Here is a 21,464-nt window from a genome sequence, read left to right as displayed (position 1 = left end):
GACTGGCTGCATTGTTACACCTGCATCAGTTATCACTGACATTTGCTGTTTATTATTTTCAGTTCATATTAGAAATATCACAGCTATCTGATCATTTGGTGTTGTGTCCTGGGTGTTTTTATTCTGATATTTCTGAAGTTAAAAAAGCAAATATTGTAGATTCACCTGCATATTTGCAACTCATTTTAAAATGCCTTGTATTATATATATTAAAAAAACACATGTGCAAACTGCATTGGAGCACTGGAGGCTTGGAGAAACGTTGGGCTCATGTACTGAGCATAAGTTTAATTTTCCAAAATTACTGAAGGTGTAAGGAAAGCAAAGCACAAGTTCAGCTACAGGCCACTTGAAGTGTCAGGACACTCCTCACATATTTAACTAATCTAAATGTACTGTTTTTCTATTTAAATTTATGTATTATAATTTATGCATTCATTCATTCAGTCTTTCATGCAAGGAAACAAAACATTTTGTGTGTTTTGATTTTAGTTTGTATGAAAGCATGTATAAAACAAAACATAGGAAAGGGAAACACATCTTACAGTAGTGTGTTTGTTTGTATTATATGAAGTCAGTTTTGAGCAGATTTTAATATTAATTATATTTATATACAAACCAAACTACTAGCACCTTTTTTCCATCTTATCTTCATTTCTTGCCTTATTCCATACTTCCACGGCTCATTTATAAACTTCCCTGAAATGTTTGGTGATGCTTTTTTAATGTTTGAACTGGAGTTTTGCTAATAAACTTAAATGACTTTGAACATGGTATGGTTGCTGGTACCAAACAGGCTGGTCTGAGTATTTCAGAAAATGTTGATCAAATGGGATTTTCCCATAAAACCATCTCTAGGTTTTACAGAGAATGAAAAAGAAGAACTGCTGGGAGCTGATATAAAAGCAACGCTATCAAATAACCACTTGTTTAAACCCAGGTATGCATGACAGCATCTGAAAACACGGCATGTCAAATCTTGAAGCAAGAAGTAACAGTTCGAGCTGGGAATGTTGGTCTGATAGTGTTGGGGGTATTTCATGGTACTCTTAGTACCAACTGTGTATTGTTTACACACTATATCCTAGCTGAGTATTGTTGCTGAACATGTCCATCCCCTTTCGATCACAGTGTATCCATTTTCTGATTATTTTCTCAGCAGGATAATGAACCATGCCACAAAGCTCAAATCATATCATACTGGTATCTTCAATATAACCGTGAGTTCACTGTTCACACAGAGCGCATTTACGATACGGTAGAAGAGGAGATTCTCATCATGGATGAGCAGCAACTGTGTGATGCTATCATGTCAGTATGGACCAAAATCTCTGAGGAAAGTTTCCAGCACTGTTCAATGGGTCACAAAGAAGTTCTGAAGGCGTTTGGGGATCAAGGCTAGTACTAGTAAGGTGTACCCAATAAAATGTCCGTTGAGCATATTTCCAAATCATTTTCAAGATAAGTATTAAGTATTTCTGTCTCACCATTTTTAGACTGAACATGCAACTTCAGATTTGCAAGTAGTGCATTCTCACTGCTCATAGATTGTATCACTCTATCTCCACTTGAGCATCTATCTGTTGACTCTGAGTATTTGTATATAGGAGCTATTTTGTACATATCACCCAGTCTCTGCTTCTGACTAAACTCCACATAAGAGGAGAAATGTCCCTTTTTGGTTTCTCTAGAGTCTGGAAGCAGTGGGTGGAAGGGAAAGATAATGAGGCATCCAACAAGGGTTTCTTTTTTGTTATGTGAAGATGTGAGCAGATGCTAGATACTACAGTAGGTCTGATGAGAGTCAAATCTCAATATTTTTTAAAGTTTTTTTTAAACAAGAATCTTATTGTCCAATAAGAAATGTGAATTCAGTGACACAGCTCCAGTCAAAAGAAATAAAGGAAACATCCCCACCACGTTGTTCGAGGTTAAGAAGAAACACACATTCACACGTGTGAATCTCAATTTGGAATAAAAATCTTTATTTCTTTTAGATTCTGCTACAAATTGCAGTAGTTTATTAGCATGCATAGTTTCACACAGTTAAGACAAGTAAAATCACAACTCTTTCTTCTTCTTTTTTTTAAACAGCATGCATATACCCTCACATCCATTCATGAACAGTCTACAAATAATTTAGCTGTCCCAACAACTAAAGGGCATTTCACGCAGTCATTTTGAAAATGTAATTCAGTGCATCAAATTTCTGAAAAATATTGCATCTACTTACCAAACTGGATTAGACTCACATAATAATGTTTGTAAACTTTCTTTGGCTTTTTTTTTCCCATAAAGAAGCTTCCACTGCTTCCTCGGAAATATTGATAATGAAGGCAAGGAAGCTGGTACACTACATGGACAAAAATATTGGACCGCCTACCCATAGCTTCATCTTAACAAGACATATTAGACAATTCTCCAGCTTAGTGGGGACTGTTTGGGTAAGGCCCCCTTTTTTTTCATTCCAGCATCAATGTACCCCAAGCAAGGTCCATAAAGGCATAGCTGGTGTGGGACAACTTGCAGAGCTCTGACCTCAACCCAAACGAACACCTTTGGGGTGAAGTGGAATAGAGATCACGAGGTGACCAATCTCACGCAAAAAATGATTCTTTACCCTCATAAACACGAAACAATAATTTTGAGCAAAGTGCAACTGAACTACATAAAATCAAAGGTTCATTTATTCAAATAAGTCATGATTAATGAAAATATGCTTTGTATAATCCAAATATATGCCAATCAAGTACATTTAATTCAATTAGATTCAGTTAAATTTATCATTTGACTCTGTAACAATGTAGCAAAATTAGACAGAAAACTTACTTATTACTTATAGTCAGCATTTTGAGCAGAATTAGTGTGGGAATTAAGAAATGGGATTTAGGTGTAGTGTATAGGTGGCCCAATAGCTTTGTCCGTGCAGTGTATTAAAGATAAGCGTGTGCCAGGAGGGAGTTTGTGAGTGAGGTTCGTCATTTGACGGATTTTGAGGTATTAAAGGTAAAAATGTAAATGTTGCACCAAGTGTGATTTTTTTTTTTAACTTCAGAAACATTTTGTTCACTCAGCAAAACTCACAAAGAAACTCACAATTATCAAAGCTCGCTGATAATAATAAAAGCACTAACCGAATCTCTCTGCCACCTATAATTTACCTCTTTGTTGATCCCACATCTGCACAGTCAGGCGTGGATGATTTCTCAGTGTCAAAACATGTTTTGTGTATTCTGAATATACTCGCGGAAGTAATTCAGAAATAGCAAAACACACCATATATATAAAAAATAAGGCCTATCTTCAAGATTAGCAAGTTGCAGTTGAAAGAGTCTGTCAGTCTTATGCACAGTGGCAATGACACACACATAAATATATATGTATAGTCTATATATCACAGTAAAATAGGTACAATGTTATTAAACTCATGAGAACTGTACCGGTGCTACATAACATATACCGAACAAATACTGGCTCGCCTTCAATGGGGTTTGACGATAGCCTCCAGTGACATAACACATGTACAGCATAAGGTGGAAAGAAACAACAGTATGCACAAAACACAAACACGCTGCTTGACAGGGGTCACGTGACATGTTTCTATATTGCCATTTGTATTTGTGCTTCAGATACCCTCGGCATTAAAAAAAGGAATGTGCTGTATGAGTTTGGGTGTTTGCTGGCATACTGCTGCTTCTTCTTAATTGCTACAATTATCAAAGTATAATGGCATGTAGTTTGTAGGTGAGCAAAACAGCTTCACCCATTGAGTCAGAAGAAAAAGCACATCAACATTAGAAATGTTGTCATTAAAGGAAAATACGTTTTTAAAAACTACTTTGCAAAAGTGAGAAATGCAGCCATTGGTTTTGTTTATGCTCTTGGAAACAGCAGCAGCATATTATTCTTAACAGTGTTGCTCCCGACTGTAGTCGTCAGCATTTGTGCTTCAGCGTGGCAGTTTCAGGGCAGGGTTTGATATGTTTTCTTGTTTTGTTTTTTTGCTGTCTTCTTCATTGACAGATTCAGAAGTTCAAGCTTCATCAGTATTCTGTGCTACTTGCACTTCTTTTCCTCCAAAACCCAACAGAGAATCCAGGCTGTCGTTTTAGCTCTCTGCCAGGAACTCACCGAGACATCATCCGCACAAATTCTGAAAATTAAACAAAGGAGAGATTATTCACACAGTGCAGGGGCCTCCTGTGGTGGCCAAAACGGAGCAGAACTACAGTATGGTTGTTGGAGATACTGGTTGGAGCACGAGCTGACCTTGCTCAGTAGCAGCAGAATATCAGAAATCCCGTATTTGCTTCAAAGTGCTGAATATATTTGTATTGCTTCCAAAAAAATGTCTTAATGATATCACCAGAGATCGTGTACTGATAAATGAGCATGACTTGATCTCTAGGCCATGCATTAACTTGGGTATTATTACTGCCAAGCTATCTCTGTCAACAAAGAAAATACGCAAGTTAAATTCAAATGACACATCGGCTCATGAGTTTACGTAAGAGAAACTCAGTTTTTGCCCTTTATATTGTACTAATGATGTCATGGGGCTAATAATATGTCAGCCCAAGGGCGTCGATTTGGCATGGACGGAGGGGACATGTCCCCACCAATAATTTGATCCCTTCTTGTAAAAAAAAAAAAACCGATAGAAAGAAAAAAAAACGATCTGTCAGCGTCTCAGTCACCCAGCGGTGCAGAAAGAGTTAAATTACGTTCTCTACTGGAGTCCTACCTCATGTGACAAATATGGCCAATGTGATTGGCTGAGCCTTTCAGAGAGCTCTGTTTAGTTTTAGCAGCGGCAAGCCTGCGCTGCGAGGAGGACGGTAGCAAAGAGGAAGAACGTGCATATAAGAAAGTATTTTTCAAAGAAACCTGTAAGTCAATTAAAGCCAAGCTCACTCATGAAATGTGTCCGTCATAATAACGTTACAGGCTATGCCAGGCTTTGGCCCACATCAGCCTAAAATTGTATGCAACCATGAATAACGTGTTTTGGAAACTGCACAACATGCAGCACTATTAGTTCTCCCAGTCTCAGAGCAACATTTCTAATTTTGATTGAAACTGTCAGAAAAAACGGCAGCCTCGAGCAAACCAGGATATTAGTTTAAAGAGGCTGTTAAAATTATACGTCTAACGTTAAAATGTTGGTGACACAATAATTTCATCCTAGTGGCACTGACATATTCATTGGGTTAATTTTTGAGACAAAATATCATGAGGTAGTCATGATTTTGCAAATATTCCACCTTGTAGTGCAGTTTGCACTACAATTGTTAGGCTGCTGATGTAAATTGATTGATTAGTGTAGATTTGACAAAGAATCTGAATTGACGTCTCACTTTTTATATGGCACGAATCAATGTGTTATTTTATCAGGTGGCAATATGTCCTAGTGCAGCCAGAGGGGAAAAGCCAGGGCCAAAGGTGAGGCACATCAAACACAGAATAATAATTTTGTGGTCATCTTAGATGAGTTTTATCGACAAAAACCACCAGTTCATTTAGTGTTCCCTTAGTGCTAATGTATAAGAGAAGTTGGTGTACTATAACTGAAGTAATCGTGTTAAGATAAGATAAGATTACCTTTCGTTTTGTCACAGCAGAAAGTGGACAGTGCAAAGTTATATAGCAAAAATTAGAATACAATAAGAATAATATACTGTACACAACTGTACAGAATAGAATAAAATAGTAGAAAAAAATAGAATAAAATATACATTAGGATAAAAATAGAATACAAATGTTATATACAACTGATTAAAAAGACAACTTACAACGTCTTATTGCACATGTGTGTGTTTGATCAGCTGCAAAAGTCTTTGTTGTGGAGTCTGACACCAGTGGGGAGGAAAGACCTGCGAAATCGCTCCATTCCACATTTAAGTCCTTAAAGTCATATTCTTTTATTGTCATGACTGTATTTGAAGCTATTTTTATTTTTGTATGATACCTGATTTATATGGAATAAGGCTGAAGTAAACTAAAGTCTAAAATACTTAGTCAGTCATTCGTTTAATCGTAATTTAACATGATATAATTCACATATAAAACTATGAATTGTAATTTTAAATGGTTTAATAGCATGTAGAATAGCATATGTAGGCAAGTATATTTCTTCTTTTTTATCAAGAAGCAAAGACGAAAAGGAAAAAAAAAAAGAAACAGGGCAGGGTTCGGTGGTTGAAACACCCGTCCCCACCAATCCCAAAACCAAATCTACGCCCTTGTGTCAGCCTGAAGATAGTTGGGTAAATTTTGGGCTCAAACAAGATGATGATCACTGGATTTCATACAGCTATGTTCTTGTCATATTTCACGGCCTTCTTGAGAAGATATATCTTTATTGATATACACTGAGGTGTCAAAACTTGTGTATACAGGTGATGCCTTTAAATATTGTCTCTTTGTGGGGTAACAAACTGCTGTGAGCCACTCTCACATCTCCAGTAGCATTGTTTCCAGATGCAGCAGGCAGCTGTTTTCAGTGGTAAAGTGCCAAATGCTGCTCAGTTATACACACAAATACACTTACAGTGACTAGCCACAACACTGAGACGATGGGGCGTTAAGCAACTAAACATGTCCCCAGATTTATTCCCTGATCTCCGTTTGGTTTTTATATGTATTTATGGTTTAGGTTTTGATTTTTCATTTATTTTAAAGTGTGATAAGCCTCCTAATTTTTGTTATTTGTGGAGTTATTAGGCAGTTATGCACGTTCGGTGTGTCCGTGTTTTACTGTGGCTGTTGCCCAGCTCCCTGATTAGCCTTGTGTATATAAATAGTCCTGTGTCCCCCTTTCCTTTGTCGAGTTTTGTGTTATCATGCTCTGTGTTATCACGTGGTGTTTATTTTCCTTCCGTTTCGACTTGTTTTGGCACTTTGCAACAGCCAAAATAAAAGTCCTTGTTTATTAGAGTTCTCCCTCTCTGGGCTTTGAGTTTGTGTCCGGCACACGTCACATTTACCCTTGATATCAGTTCGCTGTGCTATATAAAAAAGCTCAATTATTGCTAACATGGTCAGAATATAATATATGTTTTGTTAACATTATGTTTGTTATCAGTAGAAGACAAAAAAAAATCAAAGTTTAATAAAGGTATCAAAAAGCAAAACCACACATCAGGTTGAATCAGTCTGCAGCTGTTACCAGGGCTTATAAAAGTCATAATAGCTGATTCACTTGCATGCACACGATATTAAATAAGCATTGGATATATAGTAATACTACAGGATCCTAAGAGAGAGCTGAACTTGAGACTTCAGATAGACCTCTAGTTCGTACCGTCTCTACCACAAAATAGAACTGAAGCATGCACAAGTCTATGAGAGCAATTTCTAAACCTCATTTCTTTTTCTGCCCAATTATATTTGCTTCCATATCTATTTTTAGCTGTAAAACAATTACCGAGGCACTCGAGCGCATAATCAAGTGCTGAGTATTCATATTTATTCTCTCGTCAGCCTCATTAGCAACCTGATGGTTCTCTCCTGCCTCATGTCTTCTTGTACGTTCTTTTCTGATCTTCACCCAAAAACCTGAAAATATGTAGCTCTAAGTTTAGTAACACTGCTGAGAACTGCAAAACAACCTTAAATTTTCATCCCCGGCATCCTGCTGTATACATCTTTCTCTCTGTGGGTAATCTATGAGGTGATATAAACCTTTGGCATGGAGATTATCTGAGACAGACCTACTGCTTCATCCCCTCACCTCACTCTCAGCATGGTAATATAAGGCAGACACATGGTGGGATTTTGCTTATATGTGAAATAGCTGTGTGTGTGTGTGTGTGTGTGTATTTCAGAGATAGACTGAAGGTAGAGAGAGAAGGACAAAATCTGAAAAAAAGGTTATACTGTGTTCGCAGACATACTTCACAGTATTTTCTACCTTCAAAGTCTACATGTCCATCTCCGTTGATGTCAATGTCTCGTAGTATTTCCTCCAGTTCTCTGTGTCCAACCTAGAAAAGTCGGGTTGGGGTGACAGTGTGAGCTTCTGTGGCACAAAGGTTTAAAAGCAGACAGGCTGGACGGTGATGGATGGAAAGCTACAGGCACGACAGCAAACTCTCAGCAGCTCTGTACCTGCTGTCCCAGAAGTTTTTTCATGGCTTCTCTGAGTTCTGCGGTGCTAATCTCACCGTCACCATTAGTATCAAACTGAAAATGGGAAATAAAAACAAAAAATATTTATTGGTATTAAATGAAAATATAGCATTGAAAAAATCCTGCCTTTCCTTACCTCTTTGAAGGCATCCCTCAGCTCCTTCACCCCTATCATGTCTGCTGTTTCAGCCAGAAGTTTGGGCCCCATGAGTTCAACAAAGTCTTCAAAGTCAACATGTCCTCCCACTGTTGGATAAAATGTCAGCTTTTATGGGCAAAAACTGGCAGGATTTTTTTTTCTTCATTTCAATATTATCAGATGAATAGTAATGGTGAAGAGTAAACTCCAATTTTAAAGGGTCCGTTTACCCCAAAATCCTGGCAGTTAGCACTATTTATCAGTCTTCAGTGTTCTGATTGGCTGTAAAGGTGCTTATTTTACCTTTAATACAGCGGTATTAGATGGCAATATGTAGTGATGACCAGAGACCAATGAAGTGGGAATTTCACGAGTTAAAATTTACTGATTCTTTTTGCGAAGAAAGGATGTCAACCTTTTAAACTTCCAGATAAAGGTTTGTGTAATCCGGTTATGATTTCCTGAAGGCTCTGCAAGTCTTGTAGCCAGAACACACAAGCTGAGTGTCAGGTTCAGTTTACATTCACCATAAGGTAATGCATTTGGTTCCATTACATAAAAGAGAAGACTGATATCTCTACAGCTAATCTCTCCAAAACCGGGCGGCTCTTATCAGAACAATCTAGATAAATAATCAGTGCTACAGGATAAAAGAAGTGAACGCATATTAGGGTGAAATGTCTCTTTCAATTTTTATGCGTATTTGGCAATGAATCAAGCACACAGGCACACTTCTAACTTACAGTTCATGTTGATCTGCTGGCTCAGTTCTATTAGCTCCATCTCTGTTGGCATGTATCCCATAGTTCTCATGCAGTTCCCCAGGTCTTTACAGCCAATGAACCCATCTTTGTCTTTGTCAAACTCCTTGAAGGCCTCGCGCAGCTCTGAGACCAAGTGAGATTAAGTGTAAATGTGACAAAGACGTGTTGAAAACTACTTCAGAATACTGTAAAATTCACTCTTTACTTTTACTAACAACATAGCATACCATCCATTTCTTCTGGCCTCAGCTCTCGATCCTGTAGAGGATCATATTGCAAAGTTAGTACCCAAACACTGCTAATATCTTTTAAAAAAATCAGGCCAATTTCCAGCATTCCTTCATACAAAATGACACTGTAAAAAAGTAAATTGGCAACCACAGTGCCACAGAGTGCCAAGAGTTTCAGTTTTCACTCCAGCTATAGAGAGAAAGAAATTATTAGTGGGATCACACAGTTAATAAAACATTGAGAGTCTTCTATTTATAATGAGGCAGTAGGATCAAAGCGAAATAACAGAAACAAAATGTATGGCCTTTGTTGCAGCAGAAAGGAATCAGAACCATTTACTGTATCTTTAGCATGGATGTGTGTGCAATGAGTGAAAATTGTTAGTATATATGAAAGGGTAGATGCAGAGACTAAAGGAAGATGTTAATAAAAAATAATATGTGTCAGTCCATTGAATTAGAATAACTCAGTCTCGACCCCTGTATCCTTTAAGAAGTCCCATATGAGAGCTCATCATCAGAAAAGTCGTCCGCACTGAGGATTTCAGCATTGCTCCTGGCTTTAATAACAAGACCTTGAGTCGTGTTGTCAGCTGCTGGAAATAGATGAAGAGAAATAATCACCATGTGAGTAGCATTTCTGCCGCCGCCATAACCTGTCCTAATAATCCTCCATCCAGCTACGAAATGCATCCGTCCTCATGCATAACAGATGCTCAGATGCCCTTTCAGCATTCAACTTAGATTCTCAAAAATAAGTCTTCTAAGCCCGACCACTCCTCAATACATGCAGGAAGTGCTGACATTACAGTAGTAGGTGATTGCTACACACATTCATGATGGGATTTGGTTATTGTGCATGTACTGCATTGTGTGCTATAATCTCTCTTGGCATGCATGCACATGATATTTTCTGGACTTACGTACAGCCTGCCGGCTCTCAGCGAAGCCCTTGCGTAGAAAGATGCATGCAGGCCCCAGTACGTTGTGCATGTTGGCTCCGTTCTGGGCCAGGGCTACTAGTGGCTCAAGATAGGCCCCCCCAGATCCCCCCTCCTCACAGGATTGCACTGCTTTGTAGTTCTTCTTCTGGTCCTGAAGAAGCATCCGGTGGGTAGCCGGATATGGATGAAGAGGCAAAGACAGGGGTAGAGAGTGTGACTCAGTTTGTTGAGGCAGCGTTTCAACAAGGAGCCAACATGGAGGTGGGAAGGATGGAGGGTTCAGAGGAGGATCATGGATGACAGACATATGTCTGTCAGTCATTGGAAAGTGTGGAGTCAGGTGAATCATGACAGAGGAAAGGAGCTCAGCGACAGACAAGTGGGTGTAAAATATAGTGACAGAGCAAGTGATGCCATCTACGTATAAATCCATCCGGCAAAAACCATCCTGCACAGCAGAACACTGCAGAGCAGGATGCAGGCCTCTTTTCATGTCACAAAGCAACAGCCTAATGTAAATAGTGCCTATCATTTTTTAATGGTTCTCATCTACACAGTTTATTGTGATCATTTTGATTCATTACACAATGTGGTTTGACATTAGTAGCTTTGGCCATTGTTTCCAGTGATTACGATAACACTGCACTCACCACAATTGCTGAGATGTGGGGAAACAACAAGTCACACTTACCTCTGATAGCAGTTTCTTTGCAGGGATGAATTATAATAATAACAATAGTAGTAGTAGTAGAAAGCAGTTGCATGATTGCTCCCCAGATCTTATCAGAGAAAATGGAGAGTGCAATATTATCTAAGCAATGGCCAGAACTAACAAAATAAGATCCAAGCTCTACTAAAATCAAAGAATTTCTTAATATTTTTTCTACAGGAGTGTTTGTGCTTTTGACTGACACTATTTTTTTGAGGTTGCAAATCTGTAAGCAGTAGTAGGGTTTCTTTTAGTTCAGCATGAGGTCAAATAAGGGTATTTAGAGTGTTACCTAGTGAGTTCATGCACATCAGCTACAGCACTATTGCTGGGATTGTTACTTAAAATTACCCAGAAGTGGCTAGTGTTCTGTTTTTTTGTTTTGTTTTGGGAGGTTCTGTGCACATTATAAAACAGTTTTCCTGAAGGTGATGCTGAAGTTCAGCCAGCCATTTAATTATAATCACCAATTAGCCAATCAACCAGGGGGCAAATGTTGTTCTCTCACATCAGTCATTGCGATTACCGAGAGGGCTACAAGTTAATTAAAACAGGGTTTTTTTAAAAGCCAAATAAGGTCCAGAAGGTCCAGCTGCAGACCAACGCAGATCAGATTGCAATTTAAAAAACAGAGTTTAATGTGCATTTTGGTCAAGATGAGCTTAACTAATTTTAATGCACTAATATCTCTTATAAAACATGTCACATTAGTCTAGTTTTGAATTGCTGCACTTTAACATCCAACTCAATGGAGGAATTTAAAGCTAAAAGGTAGTAAAGTAGACTTTACATCACAATGAGTTACCAGGGGACCATTTTGCTGCTGTTTTAAATCTTTCTGACATGAACTTGTACAACGTTCAGATGCTTTATACTGTCAGCACAAGAAATCTGCATGCATATGCAATGAAAAATTAATATGCATGCTTGTGCAATATGCACAAACACACAATATTATGCGCTCTACAAATGACCTTCACACTCCATCTGTTACCATGCTAGTCCTACCGCCAGTTCGTGCATTCCTACAGTTTTCACCACAGGAGCGGATGCCCACTGGGTAATCTGACCAAGTGATGCATGGAGTGGGGCTGTCTGTGGCTATATCGTGCCAGAAAAGTACTATGAATACATGCGCTAGCTGTTATATAACTAAAAAAGAAAACACACGTACACATGCACACACACGCACATACAAGACCAAAGAAAAATCTGAAAGGATGTCAAAGAAATGCTGAAGCCAAGCAAGAACTTCTTCAGCACTCCAACCAATTTTTGCACAGATGGCATCAACAGTTGCTTGTCATATTGTTCTTCCTCAAGGATGTGCAGCTGGCGCAATAAAGGAAATTCTATTCATGGGTCTGTCTCCCTGCTACACTGAGAGTCTATTCAAGCATACGCTGATACGTGAAAGATGTCATCCAAAATTAGATGTATTAATAAGCTCAAAGACTCTGAGCCAGTGAGCTAACAGCACCTGATATAGTGAAAACAGCACACCTGTTTGCAACATTTCCACTGCCTGATCGCATCCTGCAGGTGCTGTTCAACAAGGTAGCATCTTCAGCTGGCTGATAAGGTGGTGTGCAGCCTGACTGACCTTAAGATTCAGCGACGTGATCCTAATTCACAGATGCAGTCGACAGGTCAACCGAGAGGACTGACCAACCTCTTGGACCTCTATGTGAATACATGCACTGATAAGGAAAGAGAAATCTTTCTGAAGTCCTTAAAAATGTCAACGTGTAAATGCAGACTGAGTTTTAAAGATCAAAACTAAAAGCCCCTGATTTGGCTAAAAGTACACAAGAGACAAGCTTTAATCTTAAATTATTCTGCCATTATTCTCCACACAGCCTGAAAGTGAAATATCTAACAGCACGCTGGCTCAGTCAGTGCTGATCCAGTCAAACAGCCATCAGTCAGGTTGGGGACAAACCACTAGACAAACATGCACCAGGAATGAGGAGATTCAAGGAGAATGAAAAACCTCAAAGCGAACCTTACCTTCTTGGTGAAAATTTTAAGCGACTTTACAGAGTTGCCCATTGCAAAAGCAAACAAATCTTCCTTTCTTATGTTTTCTCTCTAACTGTGGCTGTGTTAGTGAGCCTGCATGTAAGTGCACGTGTATGCATGTGTGTTTGCAAGTGTTTCCAGGCATGCATGAGAATAAGAGTGATTAGAAAGCGAAAGAGGGTTCAGTGGGTCATTGACAAATAAAGGAAGACATTTGGGAGAAGGCAGGGAGAAGAGCAGGGATATAATAGGAGGTACGAGGGGAATAGGACGGAGAGGAGTGTGCAGGGAGGACCTCGAGGCAAGGACACTGGAACGAGGGGAGGGACACTGAGACAAAGGGAGGGAAATATGTAAACAAGAATGACGGACAGGTCAGAAAAAACACAAAGATGTGCGAAAGAGAGGAAGCATGCATGTAATCAGCGCAAGATGCAAGTGCCAGAAGTAGAAAAAGAAAGATTGCTTATTCATTCTATCCTCTCTCCTACTGTGTCTTCCCTCCCTCTACCCTTTCTCTCTTCTCTCTCTGTCTCTCTCTTCTCTCTCTCTCTCTCTTCTCTCTCTGTCTGTCAGTCTGTCTCATGCTCTTTTCCCCCTCAATTGCTCCCCCAAGTCCCACTCACCCCACAGTTCTAAACCATCTATACGAATGTGACAGAAGAAGCTCGTTCGGACAAGCATATTACCTTCCCCTGAGCAAGATGCTGGAGACACTAATCCAAACATGCACACACACACACACACACGCACACACATGCACACACAGACACATCTCTCTCTCTCTCTCTTTCTCTCTCTCGCTCTCTCTCCCTCGTACACACGCTCGATTAGACACTCTTGGATGTGGGGCTGTGGAGCTAAAAATATAACACACGCTCTCTCTTCCCCCCCTATTCCCACCACACTACCCCCAACATCCATCCCTGCTCTCTCTCCCTCTCCCTGTATGTGTCGACCACACGCATACACACAAAGACGTAGAAGCATCACAAAGTCACGTTAAGCTTGAAGGGCTCGGATTCAGATCAAAGCTAAAATGTGCAAGAAATGACACATGGATTCTGAACCACCGCGCTGGAGGATTCAAATCAGCGTGTGCAAATGCAAACACACACAGACGGGAAAATAAATGCTCTCTCTCAGTCTGTCTTATACACACACACACACACATACACATACACACACAAGCATACATTTGTTGTCAGGCACAATGACCGAAAATGTGGCTTTCTAAATATGGAGCCTCTGTAAAAACAGTAGTGAAAAGAAAAATGCACTAGCTTACCGTTCCATCTTATGGCACTGCGGGCTAATTAACTGATCAACACTTTGTCCTACTGAGCTTCACATTTAAAGTAAATACTGTACCTTTTATTCCAGGGTCCAATAAAAACTTAACAAACAAAAATATGAGCTTAAAGTCTGACCAGTTGCTATATTTTAGCACCTAAAACTAAGACAATAACAACTTTAAGTGCTGCTCTCAAGTTAATTCACTATCTATGAACAGGTATTATCTTGCACTGAGCTGAGTGCTTTTTCATCACTTGATTTTTTCTCACTATATGTGTTTCCACACCATTTTGCATTTACTCATTAGTTATTATTGACCTCTGGTTCTCTTGTCCCGTCTTCCTCCCCTCATCCCTAACAGCTCACGGGAGATGGCCGCCCCTCCCTGACCCTGGTTCTGCCGAAGGTGTCTTCCCCTTAAAAGGGAGTTATTCCTTCCCACTGTCACCAAGTGCTTAGGGGGCCATCTAATTGTTAGTGTGTCCTCTATTTTTTGTAGCGTCTTTACCTTAAAATATAAAGTGCCTTAAAGGGACTATTGTTGTGATTTGGTGTTACATACTGCACATATATTGCATAACTTTAAAGTGCAGACAGTGTTTATTGCAGGAGCTTTAAGTGAGAATTCAGACATGTTCTTATTGACATGTCTCTCTTAATTAAAAGAACTTCCCTCTGAGGCATATTTTAAGGTATGTAAACAAGTTCTGCCTTAAACATTTATTTATGACCAGGGTTTTTTTGCACACAGTAAAATGAATGATTATTTCTTAAAACCAAGCTTTTGTTTGATAGCATATCCACTAATGCTGGTAATGGGTTTTTTTAAACTGAGGAGAAGCTTTTAGGATTTTGGTAGTCGTCATTTTATGCAGGAAAAGTTCTTTCTGTCAGCAACATCCACTCCTGAGGTAACTTCACAGTCGGTCGCTGCGGCACTGACGTGCATCAATATTTCCCCCTCCTGTTCGACCTTGTCTATTCACTGATGTTCTAATAAACACATTCACGCCCAAGTTGTTTCACATCTAACTCCCATTCAATATCTGAGCGGCTCCTCTGCGTTGTTCTCCGGGTGATTCATCCAGCCTCTCACCAGAGGCTCATTGTGAACTTCAGAACACATCAGACGTCAGACACAGGAGCCGTCAGCTCTTATAATGTCACACCGTAGTGTGCACGGGCATGAGATCCATCCCTCTCTCTCTCTTTTTGCTGTATCCTTTCCCTTTTCCATCATACTCACTCTCGAATACTTTACCCACTAAGAAGCATGTCATGGGGTAACCGTTTATCAAGAGTCTGCATACACGCACGAGGCAGGAATCTCAATCAAACAGGAATATTAATCATTTCCTTTGCGATTTATTTGAGATTTGAGGTCAAAGATAATCCTGTTTCATCCATCCTCGGCCATCAGCTGTGTTAAATGAGCTGAGAGAAGTAGGAGGGGTGAGGGAGGGGACTGATGCAATAATAAGCTCGCATGAGTTCACCAGCCGTTCTCCTCTAAAGCCACCAAGTTAATATTACAGAAACAAGGAGACTGTGTCCACAGAATTCATGTGTTTCTTTGTGAGTTCGTCGTCAAAGGACATCCGAACGGTGAAAAGACACACAGTGCGCACTTGCGTCATCTTCTTGTGTTTGGGTTGAGACGTCACAGTTTTTATCCTGCAGCTGATTCATTCATTGGAGTCAGCTTACAGTCAGTATTTAAGTATTTTTCTTACAAACATCTGCTTTTATGTGAGAGCAGTTAAACATCCAGTGTGTCAGCAGGGGAAAAACATTCACATGTGTCTTTTTATTGCATGTCAGTTAAACCTTTGCTGATTTTTTCATTTATCCCTTCTAGTCTGTCTCGCAGTCTCTCACACTGATTTTCTCTTTCAGCCTCAGGTCTGCATAAATGTTTAGCATCATCACACGAGCACACATGCACACGCACACACACACACACACACTTCATAATGCAGCATGTGCATGTGTGCACGGGCCTTTAATCCTCATCTCAAAAAAGGGTTTACCTCCTTCGTGGAGATATAAATATTCCTACCATATGTCTAAAAATAGCTTTGTATGTTCTAGATATGAAGGAGGCGTGTGTTCTTCTTATTTCCACCCAGATCTTTCTCCTTATTTTACTCATTTGTGCTTTTTTCCCCCCTGTAGGCACTCTCCTTTTATCCCCTCTCACTCTCCTTTTATCCCCTCTCAGACGTCACCAAGGTTGCTAGGACCAAGGCCAAAAAAAGGAAAAAAGAAAAAGAAAAGGAAGAGAAGGAAACATCAGTGCGTGCGAGTACAAGATGAGTAACAGGAAGTGGAGTTTATCTGTGTTTTAAGACCTTTTCCTCAGATTGTCTTTAGACCTTTCAGGTTGGAGCGAGGAAGTGAGAGGTGATGAGTATTTGCCTTATATAACAATCATCAGGTCTGCCAGTAAAGGCGCTCACTCTTCCCATTTTACATCCTTTGTCCCCCTCATTTATCCGATTCCTCCCCCCTTCCTTCACTTTCTTTTCCTGCCCTTTCGCTTCTCCTGGCTCCCTGATGTGACACTCTCCCCCCACCCCCTCTCTCCCTCATCCACACACTGCCAGCTCAAAAACATTGGTACAAACGATACTTGCTCCCTCTGCTGGTCAATGCACATCCTTCAACTAAATTTATTTGAGAAAAAAAAAAGAGATTTCTCTTCATAATAATTTCTCATCACACCTCTTTCAATAACAGTTCTCTACTACATTTCCACATTTCCTGCGAGAATGTTCAGAACAAGGTCATAAAAACCGAGAGCTGTAGTTAGGTTCTTAAAATAGAAACAAATGTTCTACTGGGACGTAAAAGTGCTCTGTCCTCGATCAAGGTGTCCTTTTAAACCCGAATGGTTCAAAGGCCAGAATGTGCTGGGATAATGGGAGCTAATTACGGTGCACTGATGCTCTAAGGATAGCAAATTTGGCATTAAGAGCTGAGTGAATCACAGTGCCACAATCTCCCTATAACAAACAATCCGCAAAATGCAAGCGGCAAAACACATTTGTCCTTATTCTAACCCCCACACTTGCCTCTGTGGTCATCGTGAGTCATCATGATTCACGTATTAAAATGTGAATTTTAAGATTACGAAGAGAAATATTCACCGTCTTCCTCAATCAGGTAGCGCACTTGCAGAAGCCTGAATATTTTTGCCAAGACAAAACAAAAAGTAATAAAAAGAGGAAAAAAACACCCTGCCCTCCTCCAGTCTCTCATAATCAGGTCTTGTTGGGCTATTTTTAGCCTTCTCTACATGCAGCGAGTGAGTTCTGTTAGGATTGTGTGCAGATCTTGATGTTACATAAGAAAATATGAAAAGAAAGAGTTTGCAGGGAGTTTAATGCCTCATTGCTGGACCCGGTGCCAAGCTGCCACATCCTGCTTTAAGAAGTACTAAAGGGCATGTTATGACGATTGTGTTGTCAAATAAATGAAACAGCTTAGGTAAGACGCTGAGCAGGTGCAAAAGAATAAATAAATAAATAAGAAAGCATGCCTGCATAAGCCTTCTCAGCTTTCTTCACTTTTTTCGCCGTCCTCACACATGCATCATTCGCTCGCTGACACAAACACTGATGCACACAGACTCACAACTAGCTCGCGTCCACTCACAAATTCATTTTAGCTTTTGACGGCCGTGTTTGGTATGACTGAACTTCAGGGTGATATCACACAACAAAGCACTTTGAGAATTTGCTGATTTACTTCCAACAAATTCAACAAATTCTCAAAGTGATACAGTAGGTATGCTGGTTTGGTAAGTCTGCATTTTCAAATTACATTTGTAGCTTTTTATACTTTTTTAGCTTTCACAAATGTAATTCTTCCTCACTGTTTCCCTGAATCAAAAATCAGAATTTTTCCCATGAGGGATCTAGGCAGAAAATATCAGATCTCCTTATTCTATGCACATCAGCAGCTCTGGAGACTTTATATAGCACACCGCTGGATGGATTTTGCCTCACTGGAACCCCTAAGACTGATTGAAGCTCTGGCCTGGATTGAGGAGTTATTTCTAGAACACATTAGCACACTGAGAGGTAATTGTCTCCTCTTTAGCTTTTTATCATCCTCAGATGATGAAGAAGGATTTTAAATGAAATGAGAAAAAAAGATGGGGTGGAGGGGGTTGAAAAATTTAATGTGCAGCTTCCTGATCTGTCTGAGTAACAGGAGGAATTTGGCACCCTTTGTAGAAAACTAGTTTATTTGGAAGTGAACAGGTGGTGAAGTGATGCAGCCTGCATTTGTCACTCACCACGTTATTGGCAAATGTTACGAATGATATCTCTACAAACGCTTCACTTACCCTTCTGTGTGTGCGTGAGACACACGGGCTCTCATCACTGAAACATTTTCCACACAGGGGGGTAAGCTGATCCCCCTGCCATCACTCAGGTGACAGCCACAATGAAAGTGACTGCATTCATATCGGGATGCATGAAAGACTACAGAGAGCGTGAAAGTAATGGATACCCAAAACAAACAGGAGCCAGATTTGGACTGAAAAGATGCATTCATTTTTAATCTGCCCAGAACCAGTGACACCCTGTCAGTCCAGTCTCACCTTCATCTCACCTGTGAAACCTTCTGCTGCTGAATTTCAGCAGCTCTTATGAAAAGCATGTGTGCTGCAGTTAATGGACCAAACCTTTGCAACAATGAACAGGAACCCAGAAGTAAAAAGCTGAATATCTAATGAGCAATATTTATTTTATTAATTTAAGATTGTTTTATTTATGTAATTTATACTGAAAGATCTGCTGTGACCCTGAATTGGACAAGCGAAAGATGATGGATGGATGGATGGATGGATGGATGGATGGATGGATGGACTTTCAAAACATTTTCTTTGTTATCTGTGAATGGAGATGTCTGAATGTGATACACATGACTACACAGAACATGAAGATCCAGTAGTGCAATCCAGTAAGGACCTCAAAGTGAGCAACCCACATCACTTTGTAAAGAGACTCAATTTTGATCTTTGTGGGGGAATAACAACTTTTTTTTCTCTTTAGTGCAAATAATTTAAAAAAAGAAAAAACGAGTGTTCCAGTTTCTTCTGATTAATGAGTCTGCTTTTTTTTATTCATGCTGCTACTGAGGAGTAGTACAGCTTGACATTTTGCCCTTTGCATTATGCTACAACAAAACTCTTCAGACTTTCCATTAATGCCGTAACAAGACATTGTTTTATTTAGCTTAAAAAGATTTAGAAAACTTAAAGAAGGTCAATCTATAAATTAATTATGACATTAGATTTTTCCCGTTTGAGCTTTTGATCAACTTTACAACACTTTCGAAGTTTAAATGTCCTCCCCATCCCACAAACCTCCTTACCTGCCCAAAAACTGATTTCACTATTGGATGGAGACTGGAGTCATACTCAGAGGATGCTGCGTTTAGTCTTTTGGTTTTGCGGCTGGCCGCTGGCCGGACAGGTGCGCTTGTCGCAGGTGCGTCTGAGCTGAGGCTGGATGATGACCCGGTGATGACTCTCTCGCTGGACTCGAAGAAGAAAGCTGCATCGTCCTGGTGTTTAGGATAAGATGGGGTTGGCGAGGTTCTCCTGTCGTGCCTGGATCCGCCCTGCGGATGCGCAGCGGGAGGCATCTCACCTCGAGTGGAGTCGTGGTGGTGATGATGATGATGATGAGACTGTTTGGATCTCGAGGACCTGCTATGCTGTTTCTGATGCCTGTTCGTCCTGTGCCCCACATCCTCCTCGGTGTATTCTTCATCATCATCATCATCATCAGCCAGTGGGGTCGGCTGCCGGTGAGTATGACTTTTCGGCGTCCGATGATGGTCACTTAAATGTCGAGAGTCGGCATGTCTTGGTTGGCAGAGAGGTCTCCGCACACTGGTCTCGCAGTCTTCCCTCCAGACCGCGTCCTCGCTGCCTCCAGCTCCGGCGGGATGATGATGGTGAGAGCGGTGGCTCCTGTGACCGTGGGGACCGCGATCCCCGTGGGCAGACCTGCGGTGGGGCCCCGATGTTCTAAGCAGAGAGGTGGTCGACTCGCTTTTGGGAAGAGATGAGCTCATCGTCCGCGGTCGCTTGACAGGCGAAGTGAAGCTGAGGAAGGATGAAGGTCAAGCAAAGGAATGTAGGCAGTTCTCCGCCACGTGCAGGTGTTCAGCCTCAGACGGTGGGACCCCGCTCTTTAATCCACGCGCTCGATCAGCACTTGGCAGAGCGCAGAGAGGAAGTTGGAGCACCTGAGGGAGAGAGTGGCAGCAGAAAAATATAGAAGTGGAGCTCGCTCTGTCAGCCAGCCGGTCAGTCTGACGCTTCACGGGGGGCTCCGCTAAGTTTGGATGACAGCACTGTGTTGCGCTGCCGCGTGTCACATGCGGCAGCAAGTTCACGTCACTACACACAATTTCACACATAATGAGCCGCTCGATTAACTTTGTCCCCCCCCCTTTTTTTTTTTTAACGAGCAGTCTCTTGGACGTTTCTGCTCACGTTCATGTTTTACATACAGTGGATGATGTATCAAAATCACAAACATCGACAGAGAAATGTTATTAGACCAGACAGCAGTCAGGACTTCCAACAAGTGGCTTCAGTGACATTAACGCGAGTGGACAGTGGTCATTGTTTTCAAGGACGGGCAAGGTAGATCCTCTGTGTCCTGCAAATCTGGAACTTTTATCAAAGACTTCACGAGTTAGAAGGACTTTTAAGTTGGAATTAACCCTGATCAGCCTTGAGATATACAACACAAAGCAACAGTAAAACAAGATGTCACAAAAGGTCAAATAAAATGACAGCTTTGAGGGGAAAATACTTTAAGAAAGAGATTTTGCACGAAAATGATTCTTTCTCCAATCCTTCAAATCAATGCAGTTTATATAATTAAACCAATTTGCAGATTTAGCAAAAAACTGGTGTTAAATCTCTACTATCTCACTGTAAAAAATAATATACCAAAAGGGTGTTAACTTGGGATTTTCTCCTTTTTTTCAGTAACATTTTATGTATGTTTTATAATGTGAATTATCTATAGGCTGCACATGTGTAGGGCGGATAAATATGCATATGCAGTGAATCAATTTTCATCGCTTGCTAACAAACAAGCAAACAAACAACATGCTTGCATAATCTGGGTGTGATGGTGTCAACAGCATAATGGAAAATCTGACTGTGGGTTACTCAAAATAATAACAGCAAAG

General features: G+C 40.4%; 1 protein-coding gene across 5 annotated transcripts; it reads right to left on the bottom strand.

The window, feature by feature from the left end:
• Positions 1–1,964: 1,964 nt before the first annotated feature.
• cabp1b (calcium binding protein 1b) lies at positions 1,965–21,128 on the bottom strand. 5 transcript variants are annotated; one of them, XM_013276702.3, is made up of 8 exons: positions 19,623–21,128; positions 10,191–10,358; positions 9,261–9,291; positions 9,013–9,156; positions 8,267–8,376; positions 8,110–8,184; positions 7,913–7,985; positions 1,965–4,153 (listed from the first exon to the last, which is right to left on the bottom strand). In XM_013276702.3, exons 1-8 carry the CDS (start codon positions 20,328–20,330, stop codon positions 4,128–4,130), a joined length of 1,335 nt encoding a protein of 444 aa, XP_013132156.1. In that variant the 5' UTR covers positions 20,331–21,128; the 3' UTR covers positions 1,965–4,127. The 5 variants fall into 5 exon arrangements, with proteins under 5 accessions (XP_013132156.1, XP_019216655.1, XP_005470320.1 ...); XM_019361110.2 differs by lacking the exon at positions 19,623–21,128 and adding an exon at positions 13,628–13,814; XM_005470263.4 differs by lacking the exon at positions 19,623–21,128 and adding an exon at positions 12,927–13,607.
• Between the last annotated feature and the right edge of the window lie 336 nt (positions 21,129–21,464).

Source organism: Oreochromis niloticus, linkage group LG7, assembly GCF_001858045.2.
Source record: "Oreochromis niloticus isolate F11D_XX linkage group LG7, O_niloticus_UMD_NMBU, whole genome shotgun sequence".
Taxonomy (NCBI): Eukaryota; Metazoa; Chordata; class Actinopteri; order Cichliformes; family Cichlidae; genus Oreochromis; species Oreochromis niloticus.
The sequence above is the reverse complement of the archived record's forward strand: the minus strand, read 5'-3'. Positions and strand labels throughout refer to the sequence as shown.

Excerpts from the sequence above, each read along its gene's own strand:
- cabp1b (XM_013276702.3), bottom strand. The coding sequence starts at position 20,330 with ATGAGCTCATCTCTTCCCAAAAGCGAGTCGACCACCTCTCTGCTTAGA. Across the intron at positions 8,185-8,266 it reads TGAGGGATGCCTTCAAAGAG|TTTGATACTAATGGTGACGG; the intron begins GTAAGGAAAGGC and ends TCCCATTTTCAG. Across the intron at positions 7,986-8,109 it reads AAAAACTTCTGGGACAGCAG|GTTGGACACAGAGAACTGGA; the intron begins GTACAGAGCTGC and ends CGACTTTTCTAG.